The sequence below is a fragment of the Schistocerca nitens genome, chromosome 2, assembly GCF_023898315.1.
Source record: "Schistocerca nitens isolate TAMUIC-IGC-003100 chromosome 2, iqSchNite1.1, whole genome shotgun sequence".
Classification (NCBI taxonomy): domain Eukaryota; kingdom Metazoa; phylum Arthropoda; class Insecta; order Orthoptera; family Acrididae; genus Schistocerca; species Schistocerca nitens.
Window position 1 is genome coordinate 574183745 of NC_064615.1, and position 22657 is coordinate 574206401.

A 22657-nucleotide genomic window follows, 5' to 3' on the forward strand; every position below is an offset into this window, starting at 1 on the left:
CCATCTTCAACATCTTCCCGGCTCTTTTTGAACTGTTTATACCACTTGAAAACTCTAGTCTTAGTCATAACAGATTTGCCAAAAGCCACAGTCAACATTTCAAATGCAGTGCTGCATTTTATTCCTTTTTCAAGCAAAATTTAATGCAAATTCTTTGACCCCTCTTTCTCATAAGTAAAAATTCGTCATGTGCTCAAAAACAAGTGGAACCTTTTCAACTGTCAACAAACAAGTTAAAAAAAGTTTTGAAAATCAGATACATAAAGCCCATGAAATTAAAAATATTCCTGTTATTTTTATCACACCTCATACTCGCCACAGGTCCTCAACCAAGAAACCTAGAGCAGCTGGCTACAGCACTGGCTCCACATCCCTGTCTGTATCTTCTAGAACCTCACTGACAATCTTCCTGCACATCTCACAGTGCTCCACACTACAAAAGGTGATCATCTGAGCATGTGATAACAGTAAGATGATTGGACACCATATAATGGTAAAACAGAGATTCAGAAACAAGATTTTAAACTACAAGACATCTCCAGAGGCCGATGTGGATTGACCGTAATTTATTTGCTACAAACTGCAGATTAATACCAAAGAAATGGCAAATGGTAGGAAACTGAGCAGACAGAACCTGCATAAATTGAAAGGACCAGAGGTTACTGAGATTTCAGGTGCAGTATTAGGCAACACCTAACTGAAACAGGGGAAAGGAATGCAATAGAAGGCAAATGGACAGCTTTAAGAGATGAAATAATGAGGGCAGCAGAGGATTACATACATAACAAGACAAGGACTGGAATAAATTCCTTGATAATAAAAAAAGATATAGAATTTAACTGCTGACAGTAGAAAATATAAAAATTCAGCAAATGAAGGAGGCGAAAAAGAATACAAGGCCATAACAAAATTACTTTTTTCATTAAAAAAATGAGATATGGCAAAGTAGGAATGGCTGGCAGACAAATGCAAGGTTGTAGAAGCATGCACAACTAGGGGAAAGGCAGATGATGTCTGTAGAAAAATTGGAGTCCAGCCCAGGATGCTCAAGGTGACGATTATGTGTGCATGAGGTGTGCTTGCTCGCATGTGTGAACAGTGCGCGTTTCTCTTTTGCTGATGAAAGCTGTGGCCAAGAGCTCTGTGTAACTGTTTTAATTGTGCCTGTCTGCAGCTTAATGTGTCTCCTTTATGGTAAATAGCAACCTAACTTTTCCTACATTGTTGAAAAATTAAAGAGCTCTTTCAAGAAAAGAGAAGCAACTGTGTGAATTTTAAGAGCTCAGATGGCAAATCAGTATTAAGCACCTGACAAGTGAAATCTGGGAGGAATATATAGAGCACCTACACAGGGGAAACAGACTTGACGACAATATTACAGAAAGAGAAGAGGAAGTGGGCAAAGATAAGATGGAAGATATACTTCTGTGAGAAAAATTTGACAGAATACTGAAATAACTAAATAGAAACAAGACCCTTGGAGTACATGACTTTCTTTCAGAATTACTGAGATCCTGGCAAGAGCCAGCAATCAGACACAGCTGCAGTAGTGCCACTGCATGTGGATGATTGTGTGTGTGTGTGTGTGTGTGTGTGTTTCTAGCATTCTTATTTTGCCTGTCTGCGACTCAAAACCAACTCTATGTGGTGAGTAGAATTCTATCTTTTAATAAATTTTTATTACATGTTTCATGTTTTATCATCCATATTAATTGTTTTAGAGATCATACCCTATGATCACACACATCACAAAGCATGCAAGCCATCTACCTTTTACAGCAAGGAATATTCTGTAGTGGGAAGTTAACTTCCTGCTACCTTGAATGTTGGGCACCAAATTTGCTTCAGTAAATACAGCAAAAAGAATGAGTTGATGGAATGGAAAAAAAAGGAAATACATCTAAGAGCAAAAAACACCTAGAATTTTTTTGGTAAGCCAAATAGGGTCTTCCAGTATGTCAAAAATGGGAACAGTCAGTTTGCATCACTAGTTTCACCTTATACCTTATGGCATTGAGATCTGAATTAAGATTAAAGGCTGTTCAGTGAGCAATGGTGATATGCATGCTAAGGAATACTAGTCAACACAGCAGAACAACAAATAAGTCAGGGAAGCACCCATTGACATTGAGATCATTAGAGATGGGAGCACAAGCTTGGAATGTATCAAGGATTGGGAAGGAAGTCAGCTGTGCCCTTGCAAAGAAACCACCCTGACATTTCCCGAAGCAATTTAGCAAAATCACAGAAAATCTAAATCTGGGTGGCTGGATGCAGATTTAAAGCATGGTCCTTCCAAATGAAGGCCAGCAATACTGTCTCACAATTTTATCGTTTTCTCTTTTGAGACAAGGCATCCAGTTGCTGAGCATTATCTGGAGCATGATTTAAGGGACTTGAGTGCTTTCTGCACCCAATCAACATTAGTTTTCCTGAACTCTAGAGAAATGAACTTGCTTTCCAACATATTTTCACATCCTGCCGCCCTCCAGGAAATACACTCCATTAACTATATCCTCTTTTCCACCTTTTTCACTTTTTTAGTCCTTCTCTTTCTTATTTTGTGCTTATTTCTTCCTCCACCTATTTTGTTTGTCTTCTATTTGCACATTGTGGTTTACTTAGTTTTTAGCTATAATCTCTATCTTACAATACATTGACACATTTGAATTTTGTCTATTATAACCCTCTGTTAGGGAAACCTCATTATCGGCAGCATTTGCCTACTCCACTACAATTTTTGAAAGAAATTTCTTCCCATGTTTTTGATGTTTTTCTGATTTTTTCTTTCCTTTCAACAACTGAATTATTTCTAATGTTACAAAAGCTTAACAGTTTAAGGCTGTATATTACTGTGGTCAATAATCCCTTCTCTGGTTGGTTATCTTTTATATTTTGGTAAATTGGTAGATATATCTCATCTGTCTTATAAGCAGAGTTTCAATTTTTTCTTGCATTATTTTATGGCAAATGTCCATGGGGCTGTTGGAAAATCGCTCTACAAGATATATTCATTTATATTGCTCAAATGTAGAGCTTATGTTTACTGATAATTTGTGCTATAAGTAATTAGGTAAAGTATGTTTTCTACAAATTATTCATAAAATATATAGTCCAGTAAAACTAGTTTGAATGAAATGATTTAAATAATAGTTGTGGAATATGGAACTTACGTGTAACCTTTACTTGATATGCAGTTGACTTTCACAAAATCAGACTCCTCCAAGTGGTACTCTGTATGTGTTTGAGTTGTTACACCATCATGTGTTGCATGATCACTATCACGAAATATATCTGTCAGATGAAATCACGGAGGGAAAACTTAATTATCATTAAAATATTGTATACAATCTTTTCCCCAAAACTTAAGGGGACTACAGTTACAATACAAGTAAATCTCTCTCTCTCTCTCTCTCTCTCTCTCTCTCTCTCTCTCTCTCTCTCACACACACACACACACACACACACACACACATGTGTGGTAATTTTTTTATGCATACAGAAGCATCACTTACAGGAAGTACAGATAATTCACATATGAAAATTCCTCTTCTATTTCTTTGTTTGGTCAATCGTTTAGTCAATAATTAATAACAAAGTGTTTTGTTTACAGAAATAGGCAGCCACACTGTAAGAACTTCATAGTTCAAGTTGACAATACAGGGAGGATAGGTACAAGGAAACATACATCACGTTAGCTCGACAATATTTGCCAAATAAAACGCTGCCAGATTAGCTCGGAAGATGTAAAATGTTTTAACAGTTATGACTCTCTTCTGCTTGGTTCACTACTGAAACTTTCTGTGAATTTTACAACCAACATATTTCATTCTGACAAAGCAGTTTCATGAAATCTTTATAGTGTGATAATTTTATGTATGAATTAATTAGTTTTATGTTCTTCTGGCTTGTCATTTATGAGCTATAGAAATGTAACAATAGCTTCATAAATATTTGTTTTCATGAAAAACGGTTCATAACTCTTCAGTTCCTTTCAGCTTAATCTGTCATTTGATTTTACATACACATTAAAAGCCACGATATAATTTGCAAGAGAACAAAAAACAAGTTGACATTCATAATTAGTAAAACATGATTTTATTAATACAGAATGATGCATTTCAAGTTGTTAACTTCAATTTGTTCACACATTGTTTTCTGTAACTTCCGTCATGAAGAAGAGCCTTAAGGAAAGTGGATCAAGTCACACATTAACCTCAGAATTACAAAATGTGTGCAAGTGAAAAATTTTCACTGAGAGCATGTTGGATAATGATAATTAAAAATTTTAAAAATGAGTGGCACCTCATTTAACCACCCAACTTCAAAGATGATTTTGATAAACCCCTTTTGTGGAGACAAGAGCACATAGTTGACTGCAAAGCTTAGGGAGAATCACATATGACAATAGAGAATACCTCAACACAGGAACACGTTCATGCAGAGGTGCTTCCATTATTTTCAAAATTTTGGACAGTATACCAAAAGCAAAATAAGACAGAAACTGTTTTTTTGAAGTGTTAAAGTAGAATCTTTGAACATATAATGCGATTGTATATATCAAAAGTCTACCCACCCAGCAACAACAGGAGTAAAAACATACAAAGGTACTGAAATTTGCAAGCTTTCAGAGCCAGAGACTCTTTCTTCTGGTAGAAGTATTGAAAGGGAAAGAACAGTGATGAAGGAAAAGAACTGGTGAGATCTAAGAAATGGGGAGAGTTCAGCAAAGTCATCCACAACCCTGGGTCAGGGGAGAATTACCACACAGGATGAGAAGGAAAGACCGATTGTTGGGGACTGCACTGGACAATATTTGGAAACTCGAGAGCTTAAAAATGGAAGACAGGGTAATATGCAAGACAGATATTAACGACAAAACATCATGCACAAGTTAATAAGAGGGAAAAGCTAAGTACATTGTCTGTAGTAGAGGTGGGAGCAGGTAGACAGGTAAGAAAATATGAGGGCTATTCAGAAAGTAGGGAATGTTTCTGTCTGACGCTGCTAAACACATGCCGATCGCATATATTTTGGTGCGTGTGTGCTCGGCAGATTAGTCGGCAACCATCTGTGACAGCAGTAATGTCTCTGTGCATCTGGTTTTTTCGATATTTGAATTTGAAATGTGAGCTGCAATCGAAATTCCTGCCGGTTGTGAGGTGTGGTCTGTGATACGGTTTTTGTTGGCAAAAAACCTAAAACCTATAGAAGTTTATCATGAACTGTGTGAAGTGTACAGAAACAACATAATGAGTGAATGTTCCGTCCGGAAATGGTGCATTCGGTTTAAAAATGGCCGAAACTACATTCATGATGAAGAGAAGACTGGACACCCAAGCATTGTGACTGATGATTTTGTCACTAAAGTTGATGAAACTATTCGTGAAAACCATTGCTTCACAATAACGGAGCTTTCGCTTTCTTTTCCAGAAGTTTCATGGATTTTGTTATTTGAAATTGTCACTCAAAAGCCAGGCTACCACACATTTTGTGCACAATGGGTGCCCAAAATGCTTACAGAGTACCATAAAGAACAGTGAATGGGGGCAACATAGACATTTCTGGAGGCCTACCACAAATATGGTGATTCATTACTGGATCGAGTCATAACCGGTGACGAGACTTGGGTGAAACACGTCAATTGTGAGACAAAATTATATTCCATTGAATGGGGGCACACAACATCCCCCCAAAAACCAAGAAAATGTTTGCAAACCTTGTCAGCAAGTAAGTTGGGGCATCAGTGTTTTGGGATAGGCACGGTGTGCTCCTTATTGATTTTATCGAACATGGAGCAACCATAAATTCTGCCCGATACTGTCAAACTCTGCACAGCCTTAGAAGAGCAGTTCAAAACAAACGCCAAGGAAAGCTGACATCCAAACTTTTGTTTTTGCATGACGATGCCCAACCTCACATGGCAAACCGCGACTAAATAACTCCTTAATTCATTCAAATGGGAAATTTTCCCCTCATCCACCCTACAGCCCCAGTCTTGCACCAAGCAACTTCCACTTGTTTCCCAAGATGAAGAACTGGCTTGCAATGCAGTGCTTTGATGACGACGCAGAACTCAAGGCGGGTGCGACTCACTGGCTCAGGTGGTAGAATTTTATGACGAAGGTCTTTTAAAGCTTGTCCACTGCTATGATAAGTACCTCAATGTGTTTGGTGACTATGTGGAAAAGTTGTATGTCAGTCACTCTTTCAGATGCATATAATAAAATGTATTTCTTGTACTTAGTTTTTTTATGCCAAAACGTTCCCTATTTAGGAATAGCCCTCATGAAAGATATAGAAAACTAAAAGATAGTGAAGAAAGGAATAGTTACTGAGAATAAATGTTGAGATTGAAGAAATTAATGTAAATGTAAATCAAGGCCATGTGGGAGGTGAGAAACAAGGACATGTAATGCCAGTTCCCACCTTCGGTGTTCTGAGAAACTGGTGTCTGGGGGAAGAATCCAGATGGATGTATGGTGAAACAGGCACCGAGGTTACGACAATCATATTGTAGAGCATGCTCTGCAACATGTTACTGTATGTTGCCAGTATACACACTCTACCTATGCCCATTCATCCTAACTGATAATATGATGGTAGTCAAATAATGTTTACATAACAGCCGGTGTATAACATGTGTCGTTTCACAGGTGGCTCTCCTTTTGATAGTATATGTTTCACCAGTTACAGAGCTGGTATGGGTGGAGGCAGGAGGGTGCATAGGGAAAGTCTCGCAGGAGGGACGATCAAATGTGTAGGAGCCATAGGATAGGGAAACGGGTGCAGAAGGAACCTAGGGTCTGACAAGGATATTATGGGGATTGAGAGAGTGACGGAAAGCTATTCTATGTGTGGTGGGCAAAACCTCATGCAGAATGGACTTCATTCCAGGGCACAATTTTAGGAAGATGTAGCCTATTTGAAGTAATACATTCAAGGCCAGGATAATTCTGAGTGATAAGAGGTATAATTCTAAGTTGTTTTTTGGAGGCATCAGCAATAGCAGGATTGGGTGTTGTAGGGAAGCAGCCTACTCATGCCGTAGTAAATTCACATGTCTTTCCATTGTGTGCCAGCCAGTCCGATGTAACTAGCTCTGACGTCATAAATGTTGCGCAATAAATAAAGTCAAATAAATAACCTAAAATGTTTCTAGCATGTCAGGAGTAATACTAAATTAATATCTGTTGAATATCAGTTCGATAACTTTAGCCACTTTCGAGATTTGGACGTTTTCTGTAAAAATCATTGGGGCAACAGAAAAGAGATAGAGAATTAAAAATTTATAATTAGATTCATCTTTCATAATAATTTAATAAAAACAGTACTTTGGATTTCAAAAATTAAAATTTTAGTGGAAATTCATGATTTTCTGGTTTTCGTCTTAAAACTTAAGGAAGCAAGATAGATTAAGTACCGTATTTACTCGAATCTAAGCCGCACCTGAAAAATGAGACTCGAAATAAAGGAAAAAAAAAATACCCGAATCTAAGCCGCACCTGAAATTTGAGACTCGAAATTCAATGGGGAGAGAAAAGTTTTAGGCCGCACCTCCAAATCGAAACAAAGTTGGTCCATTGTAATATGAGACACAATTTAGGTCGAATGAAAGACGATACAGCTACAGTAGTTTGGTTCGAGTCGTAAGCTTAGCAGTTAAGCTTTACCAGGTAGCCATTGCTATGCGTCAGGCGCTCCGTCCGTATTTATACGGGTACCCTTCCTTTTTCACGTGCTTCGTCTGGTTTGAATCGATTGCTTATTTTGCTTTGATCTGATAAGTGCCGTTTTCTTTGTTATAGGTGTTTACGTCACTCTAAGCTGAAAATGCATTACTGTACTGTGTAATGCATTGTTTGTCGCATTTTGATAGTGCGTGTTTACGGCCTGTCGCCGCTCGCGGCATGACTTGCTTTTGTGCGCGCTACCGCCGCTTAAAAAAAAAAAAAAAGGAATCGTCTCATTAGCGAAACAATGGCAAGAGACTGCTATTTGTTGTTACTTACACTGCTGCTTTCTTTGATAATGATCAACAAGCAGTTGCCGTGCTTCATTTCTGACTGTATCACTATTAGGCATAAGAATAATACGAATATAAACATGACACGATACGTATATTCTTCCGCGTTTGCTGTTGTCTCACTCTAGTTTCGTAGTTTATTACGCAGACAGGATTTAAATGAGATAGCAACAAACACGAAAGAATACATGGCAAAATGTTTATATTCGTATTATTCTTATGGTGAAGAGAATACTGCATGTGATTCACATTTCATCAGGTTCCTATTAGCAACCATCTCTTCTCACAGGTAGGAAAAAACTCGGAACGTAGAGTTGATCATATTGACAAACATCCGTAACAGTCTTGCCAGTCGGATTTTCGTAGTACATTGAAATTCTGCTACATTCGAAGATGAACAATATGGAATTTGTATTTACTTCGTTGGATAATGTATGAAAATGCAGTGGTCGAAACTCGGGGCGGAGAAAAAAAAAGCTCGTCTTCTACCTTTTTTTTAATTTATTTACTGATGCAGAGGTTTTGGCGCCAGTATTTATCTTTGTGCCCACAAAGCATGCTTGTGTAGCGCTACATATATTCGACGGCAGAAGTTAGTTGTGGCGGCACCTATCAACATTTTTCAGAGCTTCCGCTTGCTTTGCACTCGATTCTAAGCCGCAGTCGGTTTTTTGGATTACAAAAACCGGAAAAAAAGTGCGGCTTAGATTCGAGTAAATACGGTAGGCTAATAAATAAGGCTAGGATGTTTATATTTAAGTAGAATGGAGATCCGCTATCACCATAAGGATGTGAGAAGTTTCATTTGAATACCTATAAAACTATAGCGATAGCGTATCTCCAAAGGGCCAGTTCAGAGCTCGTCTACTGCGTGCAGTGTAATTAAATTAATTCTCTCGCCCAAAATATTTAACTTAGCCACGTCAAACTTTTATTATGAGTACTTACCTGGGTGTTGAATGCTCATTTAAATTAAGAGCTTCATCGGCCATCAGCAAAAGAAGCTATGATTTATTCAATGACTTAAAGTGGTGCATTACTAGCGTCACGTCGGTATCATTGCTACAACCAGCCTCAGATGCCGTATTAAGTTAATCGAGATATGCGTAACCATGAAATCATTTTCGAGTGAAGTGTTAATTCTGGGTTGACTTTAATTATCGATCTTCAGTTTACGTATGTCGTATTTTCACGTGCCGCCGTGGGACAAACATTCTACCATTATTTAGCGTGGCGTTTGATGAACCTAATCATCAAATTATGGCGAGCATTCATTTAAACATTTAATTGGGACAGTTACAGTTGCATCATCGCATTAGACTCTGAACTGCTCTGTTAGTTAGATTGTGTAGATTCTTTTGTTTTCATCTGTGACTTTCAGAATACAGAACGTTTTTTTTTTTTTTTTTTTTTTTTTTTCACGACCGTTTTTGATTATAAATCCCGGACAATCTCCTAATTCCTCAGAGCTATAAGCTGTAACTATAAGTGTATTCTCAGATGAAGTGGGCACTAGGAATTCTAATTACAGGCTTCACGTTTTGCTAATCACTTTCTGGTTGCCAATATTGTAGTTAGAGAGCCAGTGTTGAGAACGGCGAAAGACAGCATAAATAACATTCTAAATAATAGGAACATTTTTAACAACAATAATTCCACCCGCCGCCGCACATATGGTTAAAACGGCAAGGAATGCAGTGTTTCAACATTCAAACATTTATACAAACATTTATGCAACAGTAAATAATAAATTCTATCCGCTGCCCCACAGTGTGATGGCCCAGGGAATCTGCTTTTGAATTAAGCTGATGGGATAATTACTTCCAGTGAGGGCTGAGGTGAGAATTGTTATGTATGGTCATAGAGTCAGTATCTGAACAAGTACATGGGCCTTGAATGCCAAGGCTGTATGGGAGGGAAGTTTGAAGTGGAAAGGATGGCAACTGTCAAACTGTAAGTACTATTATTTGTTAGTAGATGCAATGTGAATAGAAAAGTGCAACTGACCCTCAGTGGGATGAAGTCAACACCAAGGAAAGTGGCATGGGATTCAGAACAGGACCATGTGAAATTTAATTGGGAGAATGTATTTAGAGATTCCACGAATTTTAACAGGTCAGCCTCACCAAGAGTCAAATATGGCAAAGATGTCAACAATGTTAGTAAACCAGGGCTGAAGGCTTATGTATCCCAGGAAAGCCCCATCCAAGAGGACGGTTAAAAGAATAGTTGACCATGCACTGGATAGATATGTACCTGGTAGAACATTTCGTAATGGGAGCAACTCTCCATGACATACAGTCAAGTAAAGAAACTTCTAAATCTGGTACCAAGCACTGTGGGTTTCGAATCCACGCCAGATGGCATGGGCCTCGATTACCGCTAGAGGTCTCTGTAGGTGTCACGCCACAAGCCGTGGCTGCGCACGTTCCTGGCCCGCTTATAACATGAGGGCACCATGGTGGAGCACGTGGTCCCAGCAGCCAATACAGACATACCCTATCCTGTATTTAAGTGCCTACCTCTTGCTCAGCTAGGCAGTCTGATATTCACATGTGTGTATCGACATCTTGCGTATAGATAGCGTGTTTACGTTACTTTGTTTCCGTGTACGAGTGGACGTTGTGGATTCGTTAGTTTGTTGCTTCTTGCGTGTTCTTGTTTGTAAGGTCTTGCTTGGTCGTCCGTCGTTGCTCGTGTCCATCCTTTCCCATTCATTTGTTTGCTCGTGGGCCACCCCTGTTTGGTCCCACCACACTTCATTCTCAACAACCCCATGACTGTTCCGGTCGCGGTTACAACATTTTTGGCGACAAGGTAAATGGTGGTAGTTGTTGGCATGGAGGCAAAGTTGGTCTTCTTCTGGAGCAACAGAAGCAGCTCATGAAACAGCAGCAGCTCCTGTTAGACATCTTACAGCAGTCGCTGTGGTTGCTAATGGACAAAGTTGATGCAAGGGATGCACTGCCACAACAGCTTTTGAGTCATCAGGTGTCCGACGCTTTCCCACGTCTGATGTCGTTCCCCCCATTTAATGACGCTAAAGAAGACTAGGAAACATACTTACATTGGCTGAAACAACATTTCATGGCTTTTCAAGTCATGGATGACTCCTTGCAGCAATCATTGTTTTTGTCTTGGGCTTCCCCAGACACGTTCTTTCTTCTCCGCAAGTTGGCACCATTGTCCGATCCTGTGGCTCTCTCTTTCCAGGAGATATGCCTTTTGCTGACAAACTATTATTCCCAACACTACCGTGGTCGCCTCTCAGCTGGAGTTCAGCTAGTACCATAAACAGCCTTGTGAGTCGTATCACTCCTGGGTCACGGACTTTCTGGGTCTCGGCCGTCAATGGGATTTTACGTGCACCAATCAGCAGTGTAAGGCTTCGTATGCAGACTCCCTGATCTGGGATGTGGTGGTTCAGCTGGCTCCCGATCCTGAGGTCCGCACTGTGGCATTGAAACTCGATAACCCCTCCTTGGAAGAGATTTTCACATTGCCCACTCCTTTGAAATTGCTCAATGGACTAACGAGCGTCTCATGGTGCGGCCGCAACTGGCAGCGATCGAGGCATCTCGGCGGGTTCCATCCTCATGATGTTGACGTGGCCCAGCCAACAGAGGCCAGTGCCGTCGGGACTCCTCTTTGTCAGACGTCTCTATGGCATCAGCACCTCCAGTTGCCCCTCGTCGCCAGCCGTGAGGTCCACTTCCATATTGCCCAGTGCCTTACCGCACATTCTTGAACTGACTGTCCCCACCGCTGGAAAACGTGCATGCTGTGTAACAAGGAGAGCCACATCCAATCGGTTTGTCATAGTCGCTTGACTCACTCCAGTCCTGCCCCTCCTGGGCCTCAAGATATCGTCCATGCTCTGCAATCGGTCACCCCACAGGATGACTCTTCAGTACGGAAGCTTTTTCTCACACTCCGCCTTTTCACTGAGGATGCTAGTTTTCTGGTCAGCACTGGGCTCCCTGATTAATATGGCGACACAAACCTGACTGGGCTCTCCTGAGTTATCACCCCCCTCTCGGCGTTTGGTCGCCTACTGACATGGTTCCATTCCCCTTCATGGGCAGTCCGTCGTTCTTTGTTGTCAACTATCTGTCGGCTTCAAATATTTTTGGCCTGGATGTGTTTCAACTGTTCGGCTTTTCAATTTCCAATGAAGTTGAGGTCATTTCCACGGCTGTTCCTTTTCAGGACTTGGACGATCTGTGCTCCACTCTTGTGTCGTCGTTTGCAACGGATCTCGGATGTGCTTCCGATTTTCAGGCACACATCATACTTCAGCTGGATTTGCAGCCTCACTTTTTCCAGGCCCAACCCCTTTCGGTGACCTTACGACCGGCCGTCAACCAGGAACTTGATCAGCTCCAGGCCACTGGTTTTCTGGAGTCTGTGACATACAGTGCCTGGGCGACACCATTGGTGGTCATAGGGAAACCCAATGGGTTCCTTCGGCTGTGTGATGACTTCAGCACTACTGTCAATGCTCAGTCCCTAGTAGACATTTACCCCATTCCCTGACAGAAAGACCTTCTTGCCAAGCTTGCCAGGGGAGAGTACTTTTCAAAGATTGACCTGGCTGAGACATACCACCAGTTACCCTTTGATGCCGATTCCCAGAACATCTTGGTTATCAATACGCCTTTCGCATTTTACAAGTACAAGCACCTTCCATTTGGTGTCTCTTCAGTACCAGCCATTTTCCAGTGGCTCCTGGAGCAGCTTACACAGCCTATCCCCGACTGTGTGAATTATCTAGATGACATCTTGGTCACTGGGCGTTCCCGCCAGGAACATTTGGAAAACCTCAGTGCCTTATTTTCAATCTCTGCAATCTGCAGGTTTACGCTGTTGGCTGGACAAGTGTTGTTTTTTTCAACCGGAATTGGAATACTTAGGCCACTGGCTTAGCAAAGATGGCATTCGCCCTGTGGATCATAATGTCGTGGCCATTGAGGCCCTTCCTCATTCCAAGAACTTATGTGATCTCGAGGTGTTTTGGGGCAAGGTTACTTATTACTTTAAGTTCTTACCCCAGGGTGCCTCCGTTGCTCAACCCCTCAATCACTTGCGTCGCAAACGAGTGCCTTTAGATTGAACTCCTGCCTGTGACCAGGCTTTTCTCCATTTAAAGGCGATGCTGAAGTCCGCCCCTTGCCTTACTCCCTTCTCTCTGGACCGCCCCTTGGTTGTGGCAGCTGATGCGTCGGCATATGGCAATGGGGCCATCCTCGTGCATCAGAATGCCAACGGATCAGAATAGACCATCGCTTATGCATCTAAGACGTTGACCCCCACACAATGGAACTACTCCCAGCTTGAAAAGGAGGCCCTGGCGATCATGTCCGCCGTCCAAAAATTTCACACCTATCTCTTTGGGGCAAAGTTCACCCGCCTGACAGACCATAAACCTTTAATTACCCTTTTCGGACCCCACTCTCACCTAGCGGACGGCTTCCGCACTGGGCATTATTTTTACGAAATTACGCTTACACCATTCAGTATAAGCCCACTGCCTGCCAAGCTAATGCAGATGCTTTGTCATGTCTCCCGGCAGGCCCCGATCCTGCGTTTGACCAACAGGAGGTCCTCTGCTTTCACACTGATTCCGCCCACAGGGATGAGCTGGACGGTCTGCCTCTTAAGGCTGCTCACATTGCCACGGCTACACGCCGAGACCCTATCATGCAGAAAGTTCTCTGCTACATGGTCCACGGGTGGCCCTCCTATATTACTCGTCGGATGCAGACCGATATCATCCCCTGGTGCCACCTGTCCCACAGGCTCTCTGTGGTCGATGATGTCCTTCTGTTGGCCATGGAGTCGGATGTCCATCCCTCTGGATTTGTGGCATCAAGTGCTGAGACTGTTACACCGTGGGTGCTGGCGTACGTCCCGCATGATGAGTTTTGGCCCGCCGGCATGTGCATTGGCCTGGCATCGATAGTGATATTGACCGCCTGGTCCGCGGGTGCACTGTGTGTGAGCGTCACCAGGTAAGCCCCCCCTCAGTCACTTGCACCCTGGCCTGAGCCTTGCCAGCCCTGGGATCGCATCCATCTTGATTTTTCGGGCCCATTTTTGGGGTCCATGAGGTTACTTATCGTGGATGCCTACTCCAAATACCCGTATGTCGTCCACATGGCGTCCACCACCATGGAGGCCACACTCACGGCCCTGGCCCAGGTTCTCACCACAGAATGCCTGCCTCACACATTAGTCTCCGATAATGGCCCCCAATTCACGGCATCCTCCTTCCATGACTTCTTTCCGGCCAACGGTATCAAACATATCCATAGCCCGCCTTTTCACCTTTCCTCCAATGATGTGACAGAGAGGCTTGTCTGCACATTTGAACAACAGTTGACGAAGGCAGTCAAAACATCTCCAACCATGTCGGCCTTCACCCTGTTTTTGAGCAACTATCGCACAATGCCAATTGATGGATGTAGTCCGGCGGTGCTCCTCCATGGGCGACAGCCGCGGACCCTGCTCCATTTGCTGATGCCCTCCTCCTCCCGCCCCCACTCTCGGCCATCTCAGTGTTACATCCCAGGTGCGGCTGTGTGGGCCCGGGTGTACATGCGCAAGGCGGGTTGGATGCCCGCCAAGGTCATCGCGGCCCATGAGCGGCATGTGACTTCGGTGCAGACATCGAAAGGGTTGGAGTGCCACCATCCTAACCAGCTCCGCCCACGTGACCCCGTGTGTGTCTCGCTGCCACCTCCTCCTCCACTACCTCCTTCAGGTCAGATGTGGTCCTCGAGTCACTGCCTCTGCCCCCTGTCACTGCCTCCATGCTCCCAGGTGGATCAGCGGCACCCTTCGCTGCCCTGGCCTCGGAGTCAGCTGTCATGGACACCTTGGACGTCTCTTCCTCCCTGCCAACAGCGGCTGGCAAGCCCGTGTCCTCTCCCATCTGCTGACCATCTCGGCACTGTCCAGGGCGTTTCTGCCCCTACTCACAAGTTTCAGGGTGGAGGGATCTGGTACCGAGTGCCGTGGGTTTTGAATCCGCGCCAGACGGCATGGACCTCGATTACCACTAGAGGTCTCAGCAGCAGTCACACCGTAAGCCGTGCTGCGCACATTCCTGGCCCGCATATAATGTGAGGGCGCCATGGTGGAGCACGTGGTCCCAGCAGCCAATACAGACATACGCTATCCTGTATTTAAGTGCCTGTCTCTCACTCAGCTACACAGTATGATATTTGCATGTGTCTATCAACATCTCGCCTACAGACAGCATGTTTACATTACTTTGTTTCCGTGTACAAGTGAACGTTGTGGATTCGTTAGATTGTTGCTTGTGACCCTGTTGCCTCTTGCATGTTGTTGTTTGTAAGGTCTTGCTCGGTCATCCGTGTCCGGTCTTTCTCATCCGTTTGCTCGCGGGCCGCCCCCGTTTGGTCCCGCCATGCTGCATTCTCGGCAACCCCGCGACCATTCTGGTCAGGATTACAACACTAAACAAATGATTAAATGTGTTTGGTTGTCAAGGGAGCAATGTGTGAAGCCTTCAATGACTACCTTAGCAGAATACTGTCGAATGATCTTTCACAAAACCCAAATAAATTCTGATCATCTTTAAAGGCTGTTAATAGCACCAAAGTTAGTATCCAGTCCCTAGCAAATAAGACAGGAACTGAAATTAAGTGTAGCAAAGCAAAAGCTGAAACAGCAAAGCAAATGCTGAAATTCTTATCTCAGTTTTCAAATATTTCTTTACAAAGGAAAACCCAGGAGAACTGCTCCAACTTAATCCTCGTGCCACTGAAGCACTTAGTGAAATAAGTGTTAGTGGTGTTGAGAAACAGCTGAAACTGTTAAAACTGAACAAAGCTCCAGGGCCCAATGGACTGCCTCTTTTCTAACTATACTCGAACATAGATACCTTGAACAAAAAACTGTGCCCAGTAGTTGGAAGCAAGCACAAGCATTCCCAGTTACAAGAAGGGTAGCAGAATTGATCCACAAAACTACGATCCAATATCCTTGATACTGATTTGACGGAATATTATGAAACGCGTAGTTGTTACTCACTACATACAGCGAGCAGAAGTGCATGATGGGGGAAGAATTCAGGTGGTGAGGCTAATGAGGTGGCTGCGGCAGGGAAGGGGAGGGATGGTGGGGTAGGGGTGGGGGACAGTAAAGTGCTGCTTGTGGGAGCATAGATGGACAAGGTGTAAAGAGAGTAGGGAAGTTGGGTGCAGCCGGGAGGTTAGATGGAGGGAGATGCATGGGGGTGGGTGGTGGGAGGCGAGAGCGTGATAGCGAAAAAGGAGAGAACTTGGATACTGATTTGTTGTAGAATCTTAGAACTTTTTCTGAACTCAAACATAATGAGGCATCTCAAATAGAATGACCTCCTCCACTCCAATCAGCAAGGATTCCACAAACATTGACCATGCAAAACCCAACTCACACTTTTCTCTAATGACATACGGAAAGATTTGGATCAAGGCAAGTCAGGTAGATGCTGTATTTCTTGATTTCCGAAAAGCATTTGACTCTGTACCATATCTGTGCTTACTGTCAAAATATGAAGTATCAAGCAAAAATTGTGACTGGATTGGGGTATTGGTAGGGAGGATGTGGAAAGTTATCTCAGATGGAGGGTCATCATCATATGCAGAAGTAACTTCGGGTGAGCCCCAAGGAAATTTGTTGGGACCCTTGCTGTTCATGATATTAATGACCACGTGGACAATGTTAACAGTAACCTCAGACTGTTTGCAGGTGGTACAGTTACCTGTAATGAAGTACTGTCTCGAAGAAGCTGCATAAATATTTAGTCTGATCTTTATAAGATTTCAAAGTGATGCAAAGATGGGTAATTTGTTTGAAATGTTCAGAAATGTACAATTCTGCACTTCACAAAATGAAAATCCTGTGACTATAATATCAATGAATCACAGTTGGACTCAGCCAACTCATTCAAATACCCGGAAGTAACACTTTGTAGGGATACGAAATGGAATAATCACATAGGCTGTCACGTTTAAAGCAGGTGGTAGACTTTGGTATATTGGTGGAATAATGGGGAAATGCAATTAGTCTACAAAGGAGATTGCTTCCAAATTACTCATGTGTTCCATTGTAGAATATTGCTCAAGTGTGTGGAACTCTTACCAAATAGGACTCACAGAGGATACTGAACGAGTACAGTGAAGGACAGCATGAGTGATCAAAGGTTTGTTTGACCCATGGGAGACTGTTATAGAGATGCTGAAGAACTGGAACTGGCAGACTCCTGAAGATAAATACAAACTATCCTAACAAAACCTACTTAACAAAGTTTCCAGAACCAGCTTTCAATGATAAGTCTAGAAATATATTACAACCTCCAAAATATTACTCACTTAAAGATCATGAGGATAAGATTCGACTAATTACAAATGCACAGAAACCTTTAAACAATCATTCTTCTTGCACTCCTTATGTGAATGGAAGGGTAGGAATCCTAATAACTGCTACAATGGTATGTTGCCTCCACCATGTTCTTCAGAGTGGTTTACAGAGAACAGATATAAATGTATACAGGGTGTATACGAGGACAAGGAAAAAAAATTCCCGGATTTCCCGGCTAAAAATACACTTCCTCCCGGGTGACAGTATATTTTTCCTTATTAATCCTTTGAATGGTTATGGTTTTATACACGGGCGTACAATTTCCCAGCACTTCAGAAAACGAAACTCAGGGAAAAAGATATGTTTTGGAAATATCTTTGATGTGCAGCAACATGTACACTGTGTATTTTTGTATTACGAAAGTATACATTGAAATGCCACCAAACACCACACGTTACTTTACGAATCATTGAAATCGAAATTTCGATGCACTTTTGTAAGCCGTTCGTAGCTCATGTCATGTGATCTCGCCAGCCGATGACAGTGGATATTCAGAGCATAGGACACGTGATGTAGTCAGCCAACAGCAACATCACTGGTAAGTAGCACGAACACATAAACAGGGAAAGTTAATAGTTTAAATAAATATACATAGTATTGCTACAAGAAAAGAAAAGCTTTCACATATAATATTGGTCTCAAGCTGCAAGAGAAGCTATGCTTTCACATTACTGTTAATCTTTTTTGCGCGTGTTACATTTTAAGATATATCACGCAAATGTGCCAGTAAAATTTTTAATAATGACGTAAGTGTCTGATTTTCAGGGTTTGAAATTCTTCTAAATGGCTCAACATCAAAGAGTTGATTTTTAAATGAGAGTCAAACGCTCTGTGATTTAATAAATTCATGGTACATTCTTGCACATAGCTCAACTTACGTAAAAGGATATTTACTTTGAAAGTAACGCTTTTCAAACCACCATTCGCAATATTTTCCCGCGACCTGTTAGAAATAGGTTTGTTTCAGCAGTTGCCAGAGAGCACAGATAACAGGCGATACTGCGCTTGTGTGGCTATCATGACGTAGGAAGCCCATATGTACGTACGTGTAAAACATTGAAAGAACACACATTATGTCATAAAAGAAACAAGACATCAGAGGATACCGCAAGAGCATCGGAATTTCGTGAACCATATTAAAATGTGCACATTTAAAGTGCAGACTTAAAGGGCACATTCGTATGTCCAGATTCCCAATGAAGTAGACCTCGACCTGATATTCAGCTTTTCAGTGTGTTTCGAGATGTAAATTTTCTTGGAGCACCAGTACTGTATTATATCATGTTTGGTTCTTTATTATGGCATAGTGGCATACGTGCTAGAAAATGAAAACATGGACTTGAAATGCAGCGAACAGTTGAAACTAGCCAGTACTGTGGAATTAAACATTTTGTTTCAAATACATTGACTGCCTCTGCGGAGAAAGTTAACACAAGTCAAATTTCTTTAGCAAACAGACAAAAATAACTTCACTGTTCCACAAGGCGATTAATGCTCGACTGTCAGAAAGGTGGAAATAAAATAAAACCTGAAACTAATGACATATTTCAGCCTTCCGTAATTATTTGAATGTGTTTTAATTCACTTGAGAGCTCCCAGCCACAGATATCCGTTTTGTTTTCATTTGACGTGAGAGTAAATGAAGGAGAAACAGCAAAAAACTAAATGTAAACATGGGTCACGTGGAGACTACCCACTACAACTCAGACTGCTTTGCGCATCAGCCCCGGATCTACAACATTTGTGAACCGGGTCAATACTAAAAAAAATCGAATTTTCAAAATATGTTCATATATATGTATTCGAGGAAATGTAAGACATATTATTTAGTCTTAAGTATGCCAAAGTGCAGGCCCACGACTATTCATAAGGCATTTTTCTACCGCACGTCCAAACTATATTCAGGAGAGTGGAAATTGAACTGTCCTGTGGTAGCTCTCCTTATCCCAGTCGGCCGGTTTGAGAGCCTGCCCCTCTTAAAAAAAAATCTCACAATTAATAGCGGATGGGATTATTTGTAATGAAGAGAACAAGAACTCTTCAGAAAATCTGAACTCTTTACTGCCTATTAGTTAATAACTTGCTGTTTTGTGTGACATAAAATTAATTATAGGATATATAAAACCAATACTGACAAGAGTTAAGCAAGAAATTACACATTTCTTCAAACCTTAGCTCCTAGAATTTTTTTCCTCTCTAATCTTGCTACAGCTTTACATGGCGTGCTTTCGTTTCTGTGAAAGAATCTATTACCTCATCAAAGTTCGTCAAATGTTTTGCTAAATGAAAAATCGAAATGTCGTTATCTAAAACTGAAAAAGCTATTAATACAAATAATACCCAAGACTGGTGTGGTTTCTCAATCTGATTACGTCTATTTTGTCACTGTCTGCTAGATAAAACAAAATCGGCCTTTCTAATATGGCGGCAATTTTGTAACACACCAAATAAACGAGACTGTTTTGGCACAAATGGCAATTTTTATAACACGACAGACTATAATCCACGAAGTACCAATATCAAATGCCTATTAGGCCTACTACAAGCAAAAAGCTTTATGTTAGGAAATAGTTTCACATTTCATTCACACACACCAGCTTCTCAAGCATGAGATCGAAAAGTAGTATTACAAAATTTTTATATAAATTTGGAATTGTCTTATTCTTCCATAATTTGTGTGATGTCCCTGTTTCTTCTCCTTCCTCGTTCTAACAAACAATCTTGTCATCACCAATTCTGTAGCTATTGGTGCCACTGTCAAAATCTGTTCGTCGATTAACTTCACTAACCCTGCCAGAATCACAGGATTAGTTATCCTGCGATTATTTTCTGGTTAGGTGTTATTACATGTTCGAACAACACTTTTTCCGTGTTACTTCCAGAACAGAACTTACGCAACTGCTAGCCGTGGACTGTACTACTGGTCCTTACTAGAGTAGCGATCTGGCCAAAAATTTTCTGTCAAAATTTCACTTTCTTGGATACACCGAGAAGATAGTACGTAATCTTTCTCACCTGTTATTCCTGTGTCATTTAGTTCCATTCTGGTAGTCTGAATCTATGGATTTCGCTAGTAATTATAACAATGCTGATCATTCACAAACCCCATCAACCACATAATCAAACAGTGATTGGCATTCATCCTCAGCTCATATAGCCGCGTCCCCTTTTGTCTGCGGAAAGTTTATTTCTAGATGCGACAAGGATTCTCCAAACAGAGACATCACGCACACTATGCATGCATTCATAAGTCATCTTATGATTCATTCAAAAATCAACTTAAAATGTGTTCAAAAATATTCAAAAACTAACAGGGAAGCGTATCAAAATCATATGAATAATCGATAGACAAACATGCGCTGGATGCTAGGCGCTTCATGAAACACGTTTTTCTCCCCAAGAATATCAATTTGGCACCCCCTTTTCCCCTTGGATTGGAGGCAATTTGTTGTTATGAAGCACTGCATAGTCTTCCTAAAGCCTTTGACACATTTTCAGACAGCCGGGGTGGCCGAGCAGTTCTAGACGCTACAGTCTGAAACAGCGCGACCACTATGGTCACAAGTTCAAATCCTACCTCGGGCATGGATGTGTGTGATGTCCTTAGGTTAGTTAGGTTTAAGTAGTTTTAAGTTCTAGGGGACTGATGACCTCAGCAGTTACGTTCCATAGTGCTCAGAGCCATTTGAACACATTTTCAATTGGCTGAGCACTATGTGTCGTTGTTGTATATGGCGCATTTCCTTTGCAATTTAAGTTATTTCCATTTTTTCTCTCGTTCATGTTGTATTGTATTATTCCGCAGTAGCGGGATACAGTAATATCCTTTGTTAGAGTATCGGTTCTTACCAGTCAAAATAACAAAAATCTAACTGAAAACTAAAACAACGAAAAATTCCCGGAATTCTAAAAATATCCCAGGGTTTTCCCAGTATTCTCCCGGATGAAAATTTCCCGGGTTTTTCCCGAATCTTCCAGTTGTCCCAGGTTGTATACACTCTGGTATATGAACTGTAGTCAAGCCTGCCAAGTTGGACAAGATGTCTAAGACGTGGTACAGCTCTTTTAGCTTTAGACTGGATGACTAACACTGCGTTGACCCAAGGAGGTCCAGAACACACAAACAAAACAGGAGCAATAGTAATCAGAGAGTTTAAAAGAGATCTTTATCTTGCCCTTCTGGTAAATGGAGGGATTCTTTGCATTAATGCAAAATTCCTGAAAAGTAAGTCTCAAGTAATTAGTATTCTTAAGTCATATGCAAGGCTCAGCAATTTTACGTCAGACACATGACTGGGAATACTCAACACACTAATGTAAAGATTGTGGCCATCTTGTGTCTGTTTAGAGGTTGCTTGTAATAATAATTTTCACAGGCATTCCATGTAACCAGAGTACTGTCAGTCCAATCCCTGCGATTTCCACTTTGTGTGCTGGGCACATTTTAGGATAAGTGTTTCCAAGAGATAAACATGACAAATAGCTACAAGAACAACATATAAAGGTATTTCTACAGATGTGTTATACATTAACATATGGTTATTTCGAAGTCACAGAAATAGGATAGGTGCACCTATATAGGTACAAGTTGCCTACATTTCTACAGGCATAATATAGGGTGGGGCAAATATAAGTGGCCCCAAGAACGAAGTTCCAGGGTACAAAGAAACACAGCAGAGAAAGTAAACACAGTACTAACCTGCAGATGCTAAAAGTGACCACCATTCATCTCTTGGCATTTTTGGGCCCTGGTCAGCAAGTTGCTGAAGGCAGATCGAAGCTGGACTGCTGGAATTGCTGCAGTATCATCTAAAATGTTCTGCTGTAGTTCTTCAGGACTATGATGGTTGTTACGACACACCTTAGACTTGAGGGCTCCCCACACAAAGTAGTGACACAATGACAAATCGTGTGACCAGGGCGGCCAGCTAGGACTGTGACCAGACTGACTTTTGCTAACAACTCTGTCATGTGTGAAGACTGTGTAAATGTGCTCCAGTGTTGAGCCGGCTGTATGGGCAGTTTCTCCATCCTATTGGAAATAACTGTAGGTCCTCTCCTCTCCTCTCCTCTGTTTTATATGCATTAATGGATACATTCACACACATTTGTATCCACTTGTTCAGGCCACTTTAATTTAACCCACCCTGTATAAGAAAGGGGGGAACTCATTCCCCATTTTTATATTTCTAGAAGGCTTGT

At 41.7% G+C, this 22657-nt stretch overlaps 1 protein-coding gene across 3 annotated transcripts in view; it reads right to left on the reverse strand.

Annotated features, from left to right (window-relative positions):
- Positions 1-22657, reverse strand: part of LOC126236620 (uncharacterized) — a 274946-nt gene that overhangs the window by 143687 nt on the left and 108602 nt on the right. For all 3 annotated transcript variants that reach the window (XM_049946061.1, XM_049946062.1, XM_049946060.1), the window contains exon 5: positions 3174-3294. In XM_049946061.1, coding sequence (XP_049802018.1) covers positions 3174-3294 — 121 coding nt within the window. The remainder of the gene's footprint in view (positions 1-3173; positions 3295-22657) is intronic.